General features: G+C 38.5%; 1 protein-coding gene across 1 annotated transcript; it reads left to right on the top strand.

Moving 5' to 3' along the window:
• Positions 1 to 5002: 5002 nt before the first annotated feature.
• C5H6orf58 (chromosome 5 C6orf58 homolog) lies at positions 5003 to 15596 on the top strand. Its single transcript, XM_070074912.1, has 6 exons — positions 5003 to 5303; positions 6715 to 6801; positions 8199 to 8383; positions 9589 to 9689; positions 13370 to 13608; positions 15508 to 15596. The coding sequence occupies exons 1-6, from the start codon at positions 5003 to 5005 to the stop codon at positions 15594 to 15596; spliced, it is 1002 nt and encodes a 333-aa protein (XP_069931013.1).
• The last annotated feature ends 4681 nt before the right edge of the window (positions 15597 to 20277 follow it).

Genomic DNA, 20277 nt, shown 5'->3' with positions numbered 1-20277 from the left:
ATGATTTTCTCTATTCTGTTATGTTCTTATATGATTTTGGAATGAGTTTGGTAGAGTTCTCTCCCTTTCAATCTTTTGGAATAATTTGAGAAGAACTGGTATTAGCCCTTCTTTAAAAGTTTGGTAGAAAAACTTCTGATACAGGACTTTTCTTTGTTGGGAGACTACTAATTACTGATTCAATCTCATTGTTACTCATTTGTTCAGGTTTTCTGTCTTCATTGTTTGGTTTAGTTATGTGTATCTAGAAGTCATCCATTTATTTTATGTTTCCCAATTTGTTGAAATAATGTTGTTTATAATATTACCTAGTGATCCTTTGAATTTTTGTGGCATCAATTATCATATTTCCTTTTACATCTCCAACAAACAATCTCCTATCTTTTTTTCTTTGTTAGGAGATTGTTGATTACTGTCTCAATCTCATTACTTACTATTGGTGTGTTCATGTTATCTACATCTTTTGGTTCAACTTTGGTTAAGTTATATATATCCAACAGTATTTCCATTTTTTCTAGATTTTCCAATTTGTTGGTATGTAGTTATTCTTAATTATGCCAAATGAACTCTTACTCTTTTGTGTATCTTTGTGTATCTGTGTGATCTCTCCTTTTTAATCTGTGAGTCTTTTTTTCTTAGTTTAGCTAAAGGTTTATCAATTTTGCTTATTCAAACAACCAGCTCATCATTTCACTGATATTTTGTATTTTTGTCTTTATTTCAGTGGACATAACAAACATTTATAGATTGTTTTATTCCGTGGGTACAGAACATTTAATCTTTTCATAAGTACATGGACCATTCTCCAAGTTAGACCATATATTAGACCACAAAACAAGTTGTCGTACATTTTTAAAATTAAAATATCATCTATCTTTTCTGACCATAGAGGAATAAAATTTGAAATCAACAACAAAAGAAACTCGAGAAATCATACATGTACATGGAGACTGAACAACATGCTTCACTGAAATACAGAATAGTTCAAACTGATGTTTCCTTGTTTAAATTCTTTTAGGGTCTGGAACTTCTTTCCATTGGTTAAAGTCGGGTGCTGAAGTATCTCACTTTTATTATATTGGAGATTGTCTCTCTACTTAGGTCTACTCACGTTTGTTTCACACAGTTAGGTGCTCTGGAATTAGGTGAATATATTTTTATAATTGTTATATCTTCTTGTTGAATTGATCCCTTGGTCATCATTTAGTGACTTAACATATATGTTGATACAGACTTTGTCTTTATATTTACTACATAAGTGTAGCTACTACTGCTCCCTTTTGGGTCCTATTTGCATGGAATATCTTTTTCCACTCTCTCACTTTCAGTCTGTGTGTCTTTACTGTTGAAGTGAGTTTCTTGTAGGCAATATTTTTATTGGGTCTTTGTCGCTCCCCCTCTTCGTGGAGGAACAACACAGGACCCTGCGTTGTTCTTTCGTCTGCTCGGCCCTCCCCGGGTTTGCTGCTGGTTCTTCCCGGGTTGGCTACCATCCCTTCCACCTCCGTGGAAGGGCGGTTCCCCCTGCCACTTTCCCCACTTCCGCGGGGGAGCGGCACACCGCCGGCCGGCTCTCTCGGGGGCTGCACAGGTGTTCCTTCAGATAGATGTTCCCCTTAGATGTTCCTGGTGCATGTTGTCTCTCTCCTCCTTTATAGTCCTCTTCCACCAATCCCAACTCTGCTACCCACACGCCGAGTATGCTGCTCTCCTCCAATCAGGAGTAGGTCCTACAGTTTATTGGTTGAACTGGAGGCAGCTGTGTAGAAGCTGTTTCTCCCTTCTTAGCGCCATATTGTGGGAGAGCAGATGCATAGAATAAGTCTTAATTCCAGTAACTTAGTCTAGTCCGAGTTGCTCCCCACAGATCCCCCTTTCTTTTTATTTTTGGCGTTGATACGCGCCTGTCTTCGGTGCCCCACGGCACACACTCTGCTCTGCTTGCTAGAGTTGCCCACAGGTGCTTACAAGCCTACCAATCAGGCAAACCAAATCCGGGTCCTCTCTTCACCATGTTGTGAGGAGGTTTTTAGGCGCTGATGTGTGCCTGTGTTCGGTGCCCCGCAGCGCATGCTCTGCTCTGCTAGAACTGCCTGCAGGTGCTTACAAGCCCTATCAATCAGGCAAACCGAATCCAAGCCTTCTCATTGCCGTATTGTGGGGAGACTTATTGGTGTTGATTCGTGCCTATCTTTGGTGACCTGCAGCTCATACTCTGGTCGAGCTGCCTGCTGGTGCTTATCGCCTAATCAGGCAGACTGAATCCAAGCTCTCTCATTGCCATGTTGAGGGGAGGCCTTATTTTTTTCTATTTCTCTACCTCCGGGCATTCCTATCTCTCCCATTTTACTTCTATCTGCCAGCATTCCTATTTCTCTCATTTTACTTCTAAACTTCCCGCGGCTTCCTGGGGCCTGCCCCGAGGCTGCTTCTCGGCGGCTTCCCAGCTCTGAGCTGCTTCAGCCCACGCTTCTCTCATCTGCGCGGCTGCGCGGCTTCCCGGCTTCGCGCGCGCACTCCGTGGTCTCCGCGCCCCTTCGCGCCCACACCATGGCCTCGCACTAGCCCCACGTTCCCTATCTATTCATGCCCCGTGCTCTCTCTGCATGCGGCGGCTTCCGCGAGTCACACAGCGTAGCTTACGTTTCCGCCACTAGCATTCAATCTAAGTTCCCCGGGCTAACCTGGCGAATTCAACCTATAGCTTACGTTTCCGCCTTATGGTTTGGCTTCCCGTCTTTTGCTCCCCGGGCTAATCTGACGGATTCCAACCTGGCCCACGTTTCCGCCTCTGGTTTAACTTTTTGCCTTTTGCTCCCTGGGCTGACTCGACGAATTCCAAGATAGCTTATGTCTCCGCCTCGGCCTGCACTCGCGGCTTCATCCTCCCTAACATTTTTCTCTACCCGGTATGTTTCCCTAAGTTTTCTTCCAACAATATTCCTCCCTCATTTCTCCTGGCCTCTCCCCACAGTCCGTATCCAAGTCTAAGTTTCTTATAGGTTTCACTTTCACTTTCAACCTGCAGTCCATATCTGAGTCTAAGTTTCTTCTTGCTTTCACTTTAAATCCTAACTTCTTTCCCACAGTCCGTATCCGAGTCTATGCCTAGGCTTTCGATAGCTTCTTCCGGCACCTTTTCTGTCCGGCTTTTCCCTAGGCTCTTTGCTAGTCTCTCTCTCCGGTATTTTCCCACTTCTTCCCGTTTCTTCCCTCCTAAGTTTCCTATCCGAGTCACGGCACCATTATGTCGCTCCCCGTCTTCATGGGGGAACGACACTAAACCCTGCCTAGGCTTCCTATCCGAGTCACGGCACCATTATGTCGCTCCCCCTCTTCGTGGAGGAACAACACAGGACCCTGCGTTGTTCTTTCGTCTGCTCGGCCCTCCCCGGGTTTGCTGCTGGTTCTTCCCGGGTTGGCTACCGTCCCTTCCACCTCCGTGGAAGGGCGGTTCCCCCTGGCCACTTTCCCCACTTCCGCGGGGGAGCGGCACACCGCCGGCCGGCTCTCTCGGGGGCTGCACAGGTGTTCCTTCAGATAGATGTTCCCCTTAGATGTTCCTGGTGCATGTTGTCTCTCTCCTCCTTTATAGTCCTCTTCCACCAATCCCAACTCTGCTACCCACACGCCGAGTATGCTGCTCTCCTCCAATCAGGAGTAGGTCCTACAGTTTATTGGTTGAACTGGAGGCAGCTGTGTAGAAGCTGTTTCTCCCTTCTTAGCGCCATATTGTGGGAGAGCAGATGCATAGAATAAGTCTTAATTCCAGTAACTTAGTCTAGTCCGAGTTGCTCCCCACAGGTCTTGCTTTTTATGCATTCGGCAAGTTTAAATCTTATAATTAGTGAATTTAGTTTGTTTGCATTTAAGGTTATCACTGATAAGTAATGATAGTTCTATAGTTAAAAATTTTTCTGTTTATCTCAAATATCTTTTGTTCTTTATCTGGTGACTTTTGTACTGTGTGTGTGTGAGTGTGTTTATCTTGATAATCAGATTTCTTTGTTCCTATATGTTAGGTTCTTTAAGAGTATTTTCTAAGCCTTTTTCTGGTCGTGATGAATTTCTTCAAGATTTGTTTGGAAATTTATTCTCCTCTTCAGTTATGAAGGATGGATTTGCTGGGTATAGCTTTCAAGATTATAATTTGTTTTTTCTTTCAGACATTTGAATATATCACTCCAAATCCCTCTTGGCCAGTAAGGTTTCAATCAATTAATAAATATCTGTTAATATAATGTAGATTCTCTTAAAGGTGACTTTTCTCTTACAGTCTTCAGAATTCTGTCTTTGCTTTTTACTTTTGACATGTTGTTTATTGTAGTTCATCATAGGAATCTTTCTGGCTATGTCCATTTGGCACCCAGTGGGCCTCCTTTACGTGAAACTCCATATCTTTCTCAAGATTGGTGATGTTTTTAGTTACTATTTTATTGAATTGATTTTGTATGCCTTAAACCTCTCTTCTCATTATAGGATGCATAAAATTAATATTTGTTCATTTTATGTTATCTAAAATATCTCAGAGGATCTTTTTATTCCTTTTTTTGTTTTTGTCTGACTGAGAAAATTGTAAATATCTGCCTTGAAGTTCAGATATTATTTCTTCTGCTTGATTTGGTCTGTAGCTGTGGCTTTTCCTCCTAAAATATGTTAACATGTTGTTTTTTATGAGACAGAAGCATTTTATGTTGTTGGTGACACAGTTTTAGTAGAAATGTAGGCATGGAAATTTGAGGAAGGTTTATTCAGCAAATAATTTTACTCAACATTTTATAAAGGAACTTTATATGTTTCAGTTTTATACAATGTTCTGACACTGAATCAGCATTAAAACACCTTAAATCCCAGCTAATATACTGACTTCCTTTACCTATTCAGCCTATCCCAGACAAAGAAGAAAAAGTATTGGTAAACTATGATGTAAGAAAATATCCTGACTTCCAGCTCTCTTCTGCAATAAGAGCCCTGGCACAACTCAGTCCCCAGCTTTGGCACAATGGCTTTCCTTTCTTTCTGGGGTCAGGTACTAGTTGGTTGCTTTACTGCTTCTTTAGCAAGAGCTTCCAATCTCTCGGATCTGTATCCTCCTCTCTGGGAGGAGAGTCCTGGTCAGTTCAGTGACTTCCATGTGGAGAACAATATGTACATTATTGATGCCTGGGTATACCATGAGAGAATGGGCATGTATAAAATCCTACTGAACCAGACGGCCAGGTATTTTTCAAAATTTGGATCAGAGAATGAACAAAATATTTTATGGGGATTGTGTTTGCAGCATGGCTGGCAATATAGTACAGGTAAGAATGCCTCCTTTCTCATTCTAATGATCTATCCATATAACTACAATGTATTTGGAAAATGGGACTCTTTCTATCATATTTTTTTTAAGTTGGTTCTTTTTCTTTCCCTCTTTTTGCCTTATAATCTTTATTTTTCTGCTCATACATAAATTCTCCCTAAACGGATTGCCTATTTCTACTAAAAACTGCAGTTGAGTGATAAAGCATACTTACCAATCACAAGACATCACATCTGATCTATTATTTCTTTTTGTTTGTTAAGGACTGATTTATTTATTTGAAAGGCAGAATTACAGTGAGAGAGGGATCCTCCATTCACTGGTTCACTCTCTGCATGACCACAATGGCTGGGTTTGGGCCAGGAGCCTGGAACTCCATGTGGATTGCCCATATGGATGACGGGAGCCAATGCTCCTGGGCCATCTTGTGCTTCTTTCCCAGGCACATCAGCAGGGAGTGGCATCAGAAGTATAACCTCCAGAGCTTGAACTAGTGCTCACACAGGATGTTGGTGTTGCAGGTTCTGGCTTTAGTCACTGCACCACAATGCTGGCCCCTATTGAGCATTTTTACAAATATTTACTGCACTCCTACTTAGTGTAGAAGTATACTCCTTTGTAAGTCCTAAGATGAACATAACAGTGAAAGGAATATCTATTAAAAACAACAGGTGATGTCAAATTACGTAATATTTCTAGAAGCTACATTGTGATTATCGGATGATGGATATGTTTTACAAATGAACTGCACATTGTTTATAGTCTCTTAGAAACTTGGAATATTACACTGCACAGACAGAAGTATTTTGAAAAAATACTCATGGATAAAATGATGCTTTGTTATATCTGTAGGTAGACATTATCTGTAGGTAGATGCTTTGTTATATCTGACAGAAGTTCATGGTCCTTTAATACCAACACAAGTCATTCAGAAATACATTTTTGTAAAGAAAGTGTTATAAGCAGTTTCAAAATGTGCAAAGTTAACCCAACTACATCCTTTTCCCTCTAGGCAGATTAGCTGATTTCAGAGAGAGATTGGTGCCTGTTACCTACCTATTCCCGTTAGTTAATGAAACATAGATATAAACTGTTATTTAGACAAAGTCCAACTAATAATGATGAAGAGGGATTTGTTTTTTGTGGATGCCAAAATTTCTGAGCATGTGGAGATGAAATAGAAGAGCAAATACTTATAGAAGGAAAGAACACTTATTACCTATAATTTAAAAGTAGCAATGTGGTGGTATTAAGGAAAAGAGAAATTGGCTGAGATACAGGAAACGAAAGGTAAATGGTGATGGGAAAATGATGACAAGTCATTCAGACCTAAATGTTTGAATAAACAAATTGTTCCAAGTAGTTTCCAAATGTGTTTAGTGAGCCCGTCTACTTCCTCTCTCCTCCAGGTAGACTAGCTGATCCCAGCCGACGCACACACTGTGGCTATGCATCTGGAGATCATTTGTGCATTTCTGTGGACAGCTGGTGGGCTGGTAGGTTCATTTACATAGCAAAATGGATACTAACTCTCTCCAAAGAAAGCAATCAGCTAAACAACATATGGACAGAGACAAAACTAAAACAGTTATGCTCAATTTTTAAAAGAAATTAAATTCACCATGCCCCTTATGTCCTTTATGTGACTGAATAGGATTTAAGAACCAAAACATAAATCATGATTCCTTATGACATATTCAGCTTTTCACAGAAGGGCTGAAACAAGCACTGAACTGCCATGGAGCGTAGCCTCTGAGGGATCAGCACTCAGTTAAGTGGGAGTTCTCAGTAGAGAAAAGAAAACGGTGGAATGAGGGAAGATGAGTAGTGAGACACCAGGAGGTTGTGTTTGACATTGACATTCATAATCTCTCAGAGATTGATACTCATGCAAGTCATTTACCAATCAGTAATATAAAGCTTCAGTTGTATACTTAATGCTAAAGTAACCAGAGGGCATTTTCTAATGTTTAAATTAATTTTATGCTTTAGTAATGAAAGTAACTTACTTAGTTACTTTCTTAGTGATCAATTCCAACACTTACAAACCAGACAATGCTGTTTCATTTCCTCAGAGTGACATACATCATTACACCTGTGTTTTCTTCATGGTATCCTAAGTCATTCTTTCTAAAGACCCACCATTAGTAGTGACCATAAATGTAGAAACCAGACTCTTGTTCTTGGACTGATTAGTAGGTGAGATAAGCCTCTGCATGGGGTAGAGGTTAGCATTTACAATGCATTTCTATGATGAACATTCTGCATCACTGACTTCCATGGGTAATCAGTAATTTGACATCAAAATAAATCTGGTGGAGTAGATTATCTGTAGGTAGACATTTTAAGAAGAGTCTTGTTTGACTGTCAACTCAATTATCAAATAGCTTATTGACAGAACTTTTCCAAAATTTTTGCTTTAGAGACATAGAATCAGGCAAGGACTTTGTGGTATCATGAACACAAATTAAATTTACATATGTAAAATAGGTAATATCTATTTACCAAAGCTGTGAACATGTTAGAATTTCTAGAAAACTGCACTAAAGCCCCACTTGTCACATTTTGTGGACAATTTGACAGCTTTTTTTCTTTTCTTATTCACTAACTTGAAAAATAAGTATTAACAATGCCATTAAAATTATTCTATCTTTTATTTTATTTTAGCCAAGTACTTAAGATCATACATATTTATGATTACACACAGTTTCAGAAGCAAGTTAAAGTAGATATGTGATATTCATGGGAATTTCATGCGATTTATTTTTTCCTAGTCTTTAACTTCAATCACACATGTCTGGATCTCTAGGTCTTTCCTTGATGACTTATAACTTCCTTTTAAAATCTTCTTTGACATTTGTTTCCAGTAATAATAAGTCTTCTGTTCTTACAGATGTGAATTATTTTCTGAGTGCATTGCCCTTCCTTGCTGCAGTTGATTCTGGCATTTTGGGAGTATCATCAGACCAAGTTACCCTTTTGCCACCTTTCAAGGATCAGATGAAGTTTTGTTATGATGTTTCTAGCTGTCACTCATCCTTCCCTGAGAAAATGAACAAGTGGACTTTGTTTTACCAGGTTCTGCCTTTAAGTTTTATAATTTATATAGTTAGGAGAAGTCTAGAGGAGTTTTTGTTGTATAACATTTCTTGTCTCAGAGATTTTAGGCACTGTATAATGTTTTCCATAATACTAAAATGCAAATTGATTAATTGCTTAATAATAGGTAATGTAGCAGAGAATTGCAGGTCTTTAACACCCACTGCCTGGATACGCCATTCACACAAGGTCTATCCATCCTGCTCACCTCAAATAAATTATACACAAATGTTGAGCATATAGGATTTTTTTTAAAAAAGATTTATTTATTTATTTGAAAGGCAGAGTTACAGAGGCATAGAGAGATCTTCTGTACTAGTTCACTCCCAGATGGCTGCAAGGGCCAAAGTTGTGCCGATCCAAAGCCAGGAGCCAGGAGCTTCTTCCAGGTCTCCCACGCAGGTGCAGGGGTCCAAGGACTTGGGCCATCTTCCACTGCTTTCCCAGGCCATAGCAAGGAGCTTGATTGGAAGATGAGCAGCAGGGACTAGAACCAGCGCTCATATAGGATGCAGGCACTGCAAGCAGCGGCTTTACCCATTACGCCACAGCACCGGCCCTGAAGCATATAGGATCTTTTGCTGATTACTAAACAAGTTGTTCTGGTTACTTGAATTTTCAAGTCAATTGAGAGAATTGGGAAGAAATGTAATAAATGAATTGGTTTTACTTTTATCAGTTCAATTGGTAAGTGATCACAAGTGGGTAGAACTAAGCATTTATATGCTGTTCTAATCTGAATGTTTATTGCATCAAATAAAATACAACAGGTAAGCATAGACAAAGACTGAAATCAATGATGAAAATATAGACTTACAAGTTCTTTACATTATTAATTAGTTACTTTAGCTATAATTAAATTAAGCATCCTAATAATTTTCTTCATCTTACATGTATGATTTTATGGTAATTTCTACAATATAAGTAGAAAAAAATAAAGATCTCCTGGCCTGGATAAAATAAGAACTGTTTTGAATATTATGTAAGAGTCCATATTTGATGTTCATTTTTTCCATATGTATGTGTTATTAGTAGAAATAATCAGTACTTTTTGTGTCCTTTATGAATTGTTAGAATCAAAATTATCCTTTTATATAGAATAGTGCTAAATCATGCCTTTGAACAAGACTGAATTTTATAGATAGGAACTGTTACAGTTACTCAAATATCTATTTTTTCTTTAGTATTTGCAGTCACCTTCTGGTAGCTTTGATGCCATGTTGAAACATTTATGGGCTGCACATATCTCAAGTTTGGAAAATACAGGTGAACGCTTTGAAGATAGGTAAGAATGGATCCAAAGTTATCTTTATTTAATATGCTGTATTATTTTTGGTCTTATTGGTACACCTTCCTTCTTCTAGAGTGCTTTTCAAGCTCATTACTCTATATAATAAATCTATGTTAGAGATTATACTGATGAAGTGTAAATAGTTTACCATAATCAAGCTTCAAAATGCTTTATGAGGGGGCAAAAATCTAAGAAAAAGTTTTGTATCAAAACCAAGCAAACAAATGACTTGCAACATATTTCTCTATTATGAAAGCAAAATAGAATAATAGAATATAGATATGTGGATGAACTAAATTAATTTATTCACAGATACATAATGTATTTGCAAAACTTAGAAAATCTAGCTAGCATGAGAGTGCACAGCAGATAGCGGAGATGTTTATAAAGCCATTATACATACTGTGTCACAGAGAAGTGAAAGTGTGAGAACAACAGGGTTTGAAACTCAGTCACATCATCTAAAGAGTGGAATCAACAATCCACGTAAGGTAGTGATATGGGTGAGACAAAAAGCAGAATCAAAGAGGGAGGAATTGTTGGAATTGTGTAAGTAGATCTGTGAATCTAGGCAGGAACCTTTGAGTTCTTTCATTTCCTTTCACTGTTGAACGTATACTGAGGATGTCATTCAGCAAAACAAAAGCCTTGGTCAGCAGATTCATAGGGTATTTCCCTCTATTCCTGTTGATAGGACTTCAAGTAGCAGGGTAAATTGGGCAACACTGACATTTATTTTCTTAGCAGTGTCTGTAATATAATTTGGACTTCTAGCCATCACAGCATCCATAACTCAAACGCTCCTCCTCTTCTGATGATAGGAAGCAGACGAGATTATCAGACATGGTTCTTGAGTGGAGACGGTCAACCTCCATATTTTGGCAGGAAGTGAATTGTTGCTACAGATTTTAAAAAATTTCTTTTAATGATTACTCCTTTAGCATAACCCCCATACTGGTAAAGGGTGTTGTGGTAGTATAATGGCAACATGAATCACAATTTTAATTCATGTTCTTGTCCTCACGGAGATAAGAACTCAAAGCAAAGACATAAGTAAAGGCATAAGTGAGATCAGGGCTTCTTTCAAAGTGAGAGAGTAAGTATTTATCCCCATGTGAGTGTGGGAAACTCCAAATGGACAGATATCTGCCATAGGCCAGAGAGTTGCCTGGGAGGTAAGAATGTGGGAAAAGGCCAGAGAGAAGGGCCAATATGGGCCAGAAGCCATTGAAAATAGAAAGGGCTGCTGTCATATGTTATAGTCCCTTTTATGAGATAGGGGATGGTACCCCAAATGAAAATACAAATTAGCTCTAGATGTACCAATGCCAGCGCACTTGGTAAAGTGATAAGTGTAAGTACATAACTGATCAAAAAGGTAGGGTAAGTGTCGAAGAGATTTCACAAATAAGACCAGTGTAAGCAAATAATGAAGGATAGAGTTAAAAGGGAGAGAATGATCCAGCGGGGGAAGCAGGACACACAGCAGACTCATAGAATGGCAAACGCCCCAAACAGCACTCTGGCCTCAGAATCAACCCTTGGGGCATTCGGGTCTGGCTAAAAGGCCCATGAGAGTCTCACAGGCATGGAAAGCCATGACACGGTGGCAAAAACAACCTAAATGAAAGATCTTGGTGAACAAGACCCCAGCGGAAGGAACAGGCCATCAAGGAGGGAGGCGCCTTTCTCTGAAGGGAGGAAGGAACCTCCACTGTGATACGGCCTTGACTAAACAACTTCAGAGTTGGTGAACTCAAGGGGCTTCCATAGCCTAGACAGCTCATAGCAAGAGCCTCGGGTGATTTCTGACGTCATAAATAAAAGTGCCAATTGTTAAATCAACAACGGGAGTCACTGGGTACAGGCTCCCCATGTAGGATCTCTCCTTAATGTGTTTTACTATGAAACTTAAAAACAACACTACTAGTTGAACAATACCCTATACCTTGTGCGGTTGTGTGAGGGCAGCCTGTTGAAATCCTTGCTTAGTGTATACTAAGTTGATCTTCTGTATATGAAGGTAATCGAAAATGAAACTCGATGAAGGGTGGAATGGGAGAGGGAGTGGGTGAGGGGAGGGCCGCAGGAGGGAGGGAGGTTGTGGGGGGAGCCACAACAATACAGAAGGTGCACTTTGTAAATTCACATTTATTAAATAAAAAAACAAATAAGCTCTAGTTTGTCAATTTCTATGAATTTATATTAGATGATGCTATTTTGTGGATTCTTCTTAAACTAAGTAATAATGTATAAATCTGGCTATCATAGAGTATTCAAATATAATATGTCTAATTCAAAGAGACAAAATGAAAAATAAAATTGAGGGCAATGTGAGGCAGTATTACCAAAAGCCTGGTCCATATCAGTGGTGTCAAATTAGAATAATGAAGATAAGGCTTGAGGATAAAGGAAAGAGAAGATTTAATCTATTGATAGATGAGGAGGTAGAAGACTACTGTCTCAAAAACTACCAGGTGAGAGTACTTCAGATTTTTTAAGGAGTTCAGAAATGGATGCTGTGCTTAGAAAACATGACTAGTGGGTACAACAGGAATTAGAGATAGGGGCACAGGAACAAACAGCCAAATGTTGAAACTAGTTGCAGATTCAATAGCAGGATTTGTTATATATATATATATATATATATATATATACACACATACACACACACACACACACACATATATATCTCACATGTTAGTGCAGTTTATTGAGAAAAATGCTGGAAGAGCGTTTATGGCTTGATCTTGACATGGGTGGAACACAAGAGCATGTTATGCATGGATAAGTAGCTGCAAAATATTATTTGACTGGAATCTGAAAGAGGAAAAGCATGGTGTTAAGAAATTCTAAGGTTCCATTAACCATAATGAGGCCCACTTCCCCTAAAGTCTAGTAAGTTATATAAGTTACCGCCTGTGCATTACACTGTTACAGTAGAAGGTGGCTACTATATGACGTGTGTAAAAGGAGCCAAAGGGAAATTTGTGCGGAAAGGAATGTAGCAGTCTTAGAAGCATGTTTTGGATGCAGCCCAATATTTACATTTCAAAAGTGCTGCCTGTGTCTGATAATGTTGCAGTGCAGGAAAAGGGGTGCAGACTGTGGTGGTGGACTCAGCCTTTCCCACAGAGCCAATCTAGGAGAATCTTCCTGGCCTGGAACTAAAAGGGCTATTCAGTCTGGTAACACTCTAATAAGGACCCGGGAGGAATTTCATGAATTTGGTACCTGGCAAGTCCTTTGACCAGTGATACCCAGAAGAAGAGGGGCAAGGAGGGAGAAAGAGTGGGAAGAATTGGACCGCATACCCATATAAACCTCAGTCTAAATGCAGACTGGACACTCAGCTCTTTGCCGAGTTATTCACCTGTCCTGTCAGGTGTACTGCTTCATCAAGCTTTACTAGCCTGATTACTGCCAATTTCTCCCGTCTGAAATTCTTTTCTTACAGAGGGAACAGGAATCTCTGTTCCTGGCATCTCTGCTAGTAGGATGATCCTTCCCGCTTTAAAGGAATGGGCTGAAGTCATTGCACTATAGAATTTATAATTAAAATATCAGTGTTGTGAATTTAGCTTGTTGGCAAAAGATGATCTTTTATAAAGAAAATGAGTTTGAAATTCAGAGGTGACTAATTATAATTGTTAACATTTACACTTGTCTTCTAGATTTATTTATTATTCTAAATCAGAAGCAGAGTTTGGGAAAAATTGGACAGTGGCTGTGGAATATTTAGCTGCAGCCCTCATTCCTACCACCATGGTTAGAGTACATGAATCCCAGAAGGGCCTGCCACCACGGATCCTTGTCGAAACTGATGTAGCACCATTCATCAGTGACTTTACTTATCTTCAAAACATGGTTCTGTCAGCTCTAGATATTCTTTGCAGTGTTGATCAACTGACAGGTAAGGATCTTAAAAGAATGCTTTATAACATCAATATTATGTCAAATAGATAAAAAGGAAATAATTAGACAAGTGAGGTAGACATTACTACACATACTCTAGAAAGGAGATTACAACATCCTCTGGGAATGTATTTCATTTCTTTAACAAAACTCTTGATATATAGCAGGATCACTGAATAAGCACACATTTTGATGTTCACACTCATGGCCTGTCCTTTCTCCTGAAGTCTGTATTGATATTGGTGCACTGAAGACCATTTTTGTACCATACACATGCAGTTATTCCTAAATTTACTCATAAGATCTTTTTCTTGATTTTTATTTTACTAAAGAATTTTCAGTAAAATGACTAGCAATTTGACTTCTCTGAACTCCCTCAATCCAATACTGCTACTCATGTAGAAAGTCATTTGCCCCAGCTGTCTAAATGCCAGATTGCCTACTAAAGTGAAAAGCAGAAGTATTCTCTTATTACAAGTTTGAAAATTAACATATCACCCCCATTTTCTTGTATGTGCACTGAAGGAAACAAAAACCTTTATTATACTATTTTGTTTTTTAAAGTAAAAATTGAATCTGAGAGATATAAATTAAGAAAATTCAAAGTGAATGAATTAAATATATCTTTTAAACCTTTGTATTCATCAGACAAACAGAATCCCCCAAATGGTTTAGATGACATGTGGTTGAACTTTCTTCTTAATTGAGTAATGGCACAAATGCCACATTCTCTATCTGTACCCAGCTTACCTTAGCACAATGAGGAACAGAGTGTCTCCCTCATTCTTTGGAGATTTTTTTTTTGCAGTGTTTTCCAGAAATTGAGTTGATTCAGCTCACTCATTTTGTTTCATAGACACCTAATATTTCTTTTAATGAATGCCCATCATTTCAGACATTAGTTAACATTAAACTCCTGCCAATAATACGGCAGTAATGTTCAACATATACTTTTCTAATATCATTAATGATTTTACTGCTCAATTCATGGGAAGGTAATGAAATAAAATTGGCAGATTAGGTATTGTTAAATGATACTACCAATAATGAAACAATGATGGGCCACATGTACTTTTCTTGGTATAATTTATGATGTTTTTCACTAAATTATAAGGAAGGAAATGAAATAAAGCTGCTGAATCCCAAATTGTCATATAGTATTTTAAAATGTTTGTAGGAACTTATATATAATAATTTTCTGTGTTTTCCAGGTTCATTTTTTTCAACTATATGGAAAAATGCAATGAAGATACAAATTATAAGGAAGCTATTTCTAGAACTATTTGATTATTTCTTTGTTCTCTAGTTTAAAACTTCTGAAAATGATTATTGAGTTTACAATGAATGAATCTAACTTCTTCACACCTAGTACTTAAAAAAGTTAATATGATCACAACCATGGAATTTGATTACTTCTGGTGAGTTTGACTTATGCTCAATTGTTAGAATTTTGCCCACACATTTCTAATTTTAAATTCAAATTAATACCATGATTATTTTGTTGAACTAACAATCCATGCTTCTTGAATTCATCAATAATTAAGTTGTTTATGACCTAAGGAAATTGCTCTAAGCTACAAAAAATTGCTGAGAAAATAATAATCAGATATTAAACTCATATGTCTCATGTTCTTATCATATAAATTGATTACATAGAATTTATAGCCCTATCACTTGTTAATTTAAAACCAAAATCTAGTGCATTTTGAAATAAAACTCTGACAGTCAATTTAAGTGCTTAAAACTCATAAAACTGAATTGGCACCCTCCAACTGAATTGTCATTGCTTCTCTGTGTTGTAACTGATCACAAGTTATCAGCAATTACCTGAACTGTTTCCATCCTTTGACCCACTCTTGAAAATGAAAACGAAAGCTTTCGCATTGCTCTCTTTTAGGAGAGGACATGGTGATTTACAGAGCCAATGTGAATCTTTTATATAAAGGCTTTTGCAGGGTCACATCCACAGTAACTACTGGGAAATGAACTTGGGTGAATAGCATAGACATTGAAGCAGGATAAATGTAGTTTAAACAAATGCAGTTTAAGTCTCAGCTGTTTGATTTTCTAGCTTATTCTCTATGTCCCTGTGCTTCAATTCATTTACTGTTAAATAATAAACTCTTCTTTGCAAGAATGGTTTGAGTAGTCAATAAAAACATGAACATAAAATGCTAGTACTCTTCCCAGCATGTCAGAGGAATGCACATAAAGCACAAATTGTCATATAATTGTTTTTCTAGTTGGATGAATGCTCTATTGCTGAGAAAAAATAAACAACTATAATGAGCCAAGACCATCAGTAAATGTTCATTGACTCCACAAACTTACAGGGGATTCTCAATAGCTGTAGACAATGGAGATGGTATAGTAAATATCTTTTCAAAATCTCTCCTCTAAACCATGAGAAACTATGCATCTAGGCAATATATATATCAGAAAAGTCCCAATATTACGTTAAACAACAATGCAGAGAGAGGAAAAATAACATATCAGAAAGAAAAAATTCAACTACTACCAGTTCCCCAGTCTAACTTGTCATATAGACAAAATAAATGTGATAATTATTCCATTAGGGAGTCTTTGGGGAAGCAGGTATTTTGATATATTGCTCAAATGCAAATCAGTGAAACACTTAAGTTGGGAAAATTGGCAATGCCCAGTAAAACTACATGTGCATCTACCTTTTGACCCAGCAATCACACTGCATGCATTTATCCTGAGACTATACCTACAGCAACCACAAAACAGAAGCTCACAAATTTACATATTATTTCATTGTTTATAATTGTAAAATACTGGGAAACAGTTTGTACACCCTAAAAAGGAGAATTGTACTGTTAAAAGAAAAAGAAGAAATGATTTATATAATTTAAAAAGGTGATGAAAATTGCTATGAATAGTAATGTGGTCAATTTCAGGGCACAGTTTCTTCAGAAAGGAGAGATATTCAATTTAACCAAATGATCAAAGTTGACATCTTCAATAAAAACATGCTGACATCAAGAACCTCTAATGGTGCACTGAAAAAGACATACTGACTGGATAATTTGTCAATAAGTTGTTCTTTACATACCTAGGACAAAATGACAGTTCATCTCTGTTTTCCTTTGAACATTTCTTTCATTCTTCTCTAGCCCCAGGCTGTCTTTCAGTATTGCAGTTATAACTGACTCATCATTGCTGCCCTCAACATGTTTACTAACCTCAAGAATGTATACTACTTTATAAGGTCATATGTCTACAAGAATATACCACTAGGGCTGGTGCTGTGGCAAAGTAGATTAAGCTTCCACCTGTGGCACTGGCATCCCATATGGGCATCAGTTCAAGTCCCGGCTGCTCCATTCATGACCCAGCTCCTTGCTAATGGCCTGGGAAAGCAGTGGAGGATGGTCCAAGTATTGGGAGTGCAAGTGAAAGAAGAGACAGGACATGAGGACTCTTCCTCTGAAGAAGCACTTCCGGACAATCCCAGCGTTTTTTCTGTTGACAAGGATTCCATCAGCCATTTGTATAGTGCATTCGCGTTCTCATTTAACTAAGATTTCTTTGAAACATGTTTAGCAAGACATTAAATAAGCATGTCTGGGAAAACAGCTGCATGTTCTTGTGGGAGCCAATGTTCCCATAAGGGCTCAATGCTCTTCTTGTTAGTAGGTCATTTATTATCCTTAAGCAGTCTCACCCTGTGTTCAAGTGGATTTGAATTCACTGAGAAAGCTTTGGCAGAAACCTTGTTCCCCACATTTCTGCAACTACACCCTATTCCTAGGAGGTTGTTTCCTCACTGAGAGTGTTTTGTTAGAAGCTATGTTCCCTACACCCATGTGCTTGGGCCCCTGCATCCACATGGGAGATACAGGATAGGCTCCTGACTCCTGGCTTTAGATCAGCCCAATTCTGGCCATTGCTGGCATTTGGGGAGTGAACCAGCAGAAGGTAGACCCCTCTGTCTGTCACTCTCTCTCTCTCTGTCTGTGACTCTGCCTCTCAAATAAATAAATAAATAAATCTTGAAAAAAATGAATATAGACACATGACTGATATGCTAATTAAAATTTAAATGTATAAGAAATAGATATTGTTTATCAGAAAGAAGCGTATGGTATTATTCTCCTATATCAATTGTCATTCTTAATGCAATAAGCTATGAAGCTTTGTTTAGAGATCACTGTTATGCAGAAAAGTGGTGAGTAGAGGTTGGATAGGAGTGAATAGATGAAGAGTATCCATCCCATTTCTCCTTTCAGTAGCCTTTTCTGGGGAATCTTCAGCAGTTCAAACTTCACCCATTGTGAGCAATGGACAGACAGACAGGAACCAGCAGAGAAACAACAGCGTTAACTGACACTATAGACCAAATGGTCCTAACAGGTATCTACAGAACTTTTCACCACGCAGTTGCAGAATTCTTCTGACAAAACACTCTCAGTGAGGAAACAGATTCTTCTCACCAATGCAAGGAACTTTTTCTGGGACAGACCACATGCTAGGCCATAAAGCAAGCCTCAGCAAATTAAAAAAAAAAATAGAAATCATACCATGCATCTTCTCTGACCACAATGGGATGAAGCTGGAAATCAACAACTCAAGAATCTATATCTTACGCAAACACATGGAGACTGAACAACATGCTTCTGAACGAATAGTGGGTCTTAGAAGAAATGAAAAGAGAAATCAAAAAATTTCTTGAAACAAATGAATATGACAATACAACATATCAAAATTTATGGACGGCGCCGCGGCTCACTTGGCTAATCCTCCACCTGTGGTGCTGGCACGGCACCCTGGGTTCTAGTCCCGGTTGGAGAGCCGGATTCTGTCCCGGCTGCTCCTCTTCCAGTCCAGCTCTCTGCTGTGGCCTGGGAAGGCAGTGGAGGATGGCCCAAGTGCTTGGGCCCTGCACCCACATGGGAGACCAGGAGGAAGCACCTGGTTCCTGGCTTCAGATTGCCGCAGTGTGCTGGCCATAGCGGCCATTTCGGGGGTGAACCAATGGAAGGAAGACCTTTCTCTCTGTCTCTCTCTCTCACTGTCTAACTCTGCCTATGAAAAAAAAAAAACCACTTATGGGACACATATAACCTACCAAAACTGAGCCATGATGACATAGGAAACCTAAACAGAACAATAAATGAGAGAAATTGAATCAGTAATAAAAACCTGTCGAAAGAAGAAAAGCCCAGGACTAGAGATTTCGCTGCTGAATTCCATCAAACATTTAAAGAAGAACTAATTCTAATTCTTCTTAAGCTATTCAAAATATTTTAAAGGGAGGGATTCCTTCAAAACTTCTTCTATGAAGCCAACATCACCTAATTCCTAAACAGGAAAAACATACAGCAGAAAAAAGAGAACTACAGACCAATTTTGCCTATGAACATAGATGCAAAATTTCTCAACCAAATACTCGCCAATTGAAATATGAATGTACACAATATTATGGTTTTATGCAAAAAAATTTTAGTATTCTCATTCTATATGCAGAAATTATTCTAAATAAAACTTGTAAGAAAAGTAGTTGACCGAAGTGTGAGAGTTGTCATATAGCCTAGTCATAGAAAGGGGGGGTTAACATTTTATTTCAAGATTTATTTATTTATTTGAAAGACAGAGCTACAGGAAGGAAAAGAGAGAGAGAGAGAGAGAGAGAGAGAAATCTTCCATCCACTGGTTCACTCCCCAAATGGCCACAATGGCCAGAGCTGCGCCAATCTGAAGCCAGGAGCCAGGAGCTTCTTCTGGGTCCCCCACATGGGTGCAGGGGCGTAAGGACTTAGGCCATCTTCCACTGTTTTTCCAGGCCTTAGCAGAGAGCTGGATTGGAAGTGGAGCAGCCAGAACTGGAACTGGCATCCTTATGGGATGCTGGCACTGTAGGCGGCAGTTTTACCCACTACGCCACAACACCAGCCCCAGTTAACAGTTTCAATGATGGGGTGAAATGAGCCAATTCATTATACTAGGCTCTTGGCCAACATATTACAAATTTCATCTAGATGAAAATTTGGTGATTTATGATTCACAGTCAGTTATAGCCTACCACGTGTTTTCACAAATAAAATGTGTATGGAACACACCCTGCCCATTTCCCCCATTCTGTCTATTGCTCTTTTACCTTCCTTACAAAGGCAGGACAGACTAGTGATAAACCTACAGGCCTGGAAGGCTTAAAAATATTATATTTAGCTCTTTCTACAAAAGTAGGCTGATCCCATGTGCAAATGAATAAACCTATAAAAATAGTCAGAAACTTTTTCTGGAAAGAAAAGATGGGAGTTTTCCAATCCAGACTTACAGTTCACTATCTTTAAAAGCAAAACTCTGGCTGATGGAAAAGATCTATAGAATACTTGCTTATTGGAGTTGAATGAACAAAAAGTTGGAATTGAAAACAATCTAGAGATTGATAGATAACATGGGTTATGGGTCATAATAGGAGGTATATGGCTCATATAGGTATAGCCTATAATGCAAATGCTTTGTGTTTATTTTCCTTATCACAAGTTGCCAATGCTTATCAGAAAAATCCAAATCTCAGACTTAATTTGACAAATATTTATTGAGCAGTGACCTCCTTCCTGATTTTGTCTTAGCATTGGTTTGCAATGACAATATAAAAAGATTGTTTTTGAGATACTGAAGAAAGGCTGACTATAAACAA

Source organism: Oryctolagus cuniculus, chromosome 5 (assembly GCF_964237555.1).
Source record: "Oryctolagus cuniculus chromosome 5, mOryCun1.1, whole genome shotgun sequence".
In the NCBI taxonomy this organism is placed as follows: domain Eukaryota; kingdom Metazoa; phylum Chordata; class Mammalia; order Lagomorpha; family Leporidae; genus Oryctolagus; species Oryctolagus cuniculus.
This window is presented reverse-complemented; position numbering and strand designations above follow the sequence as displayed.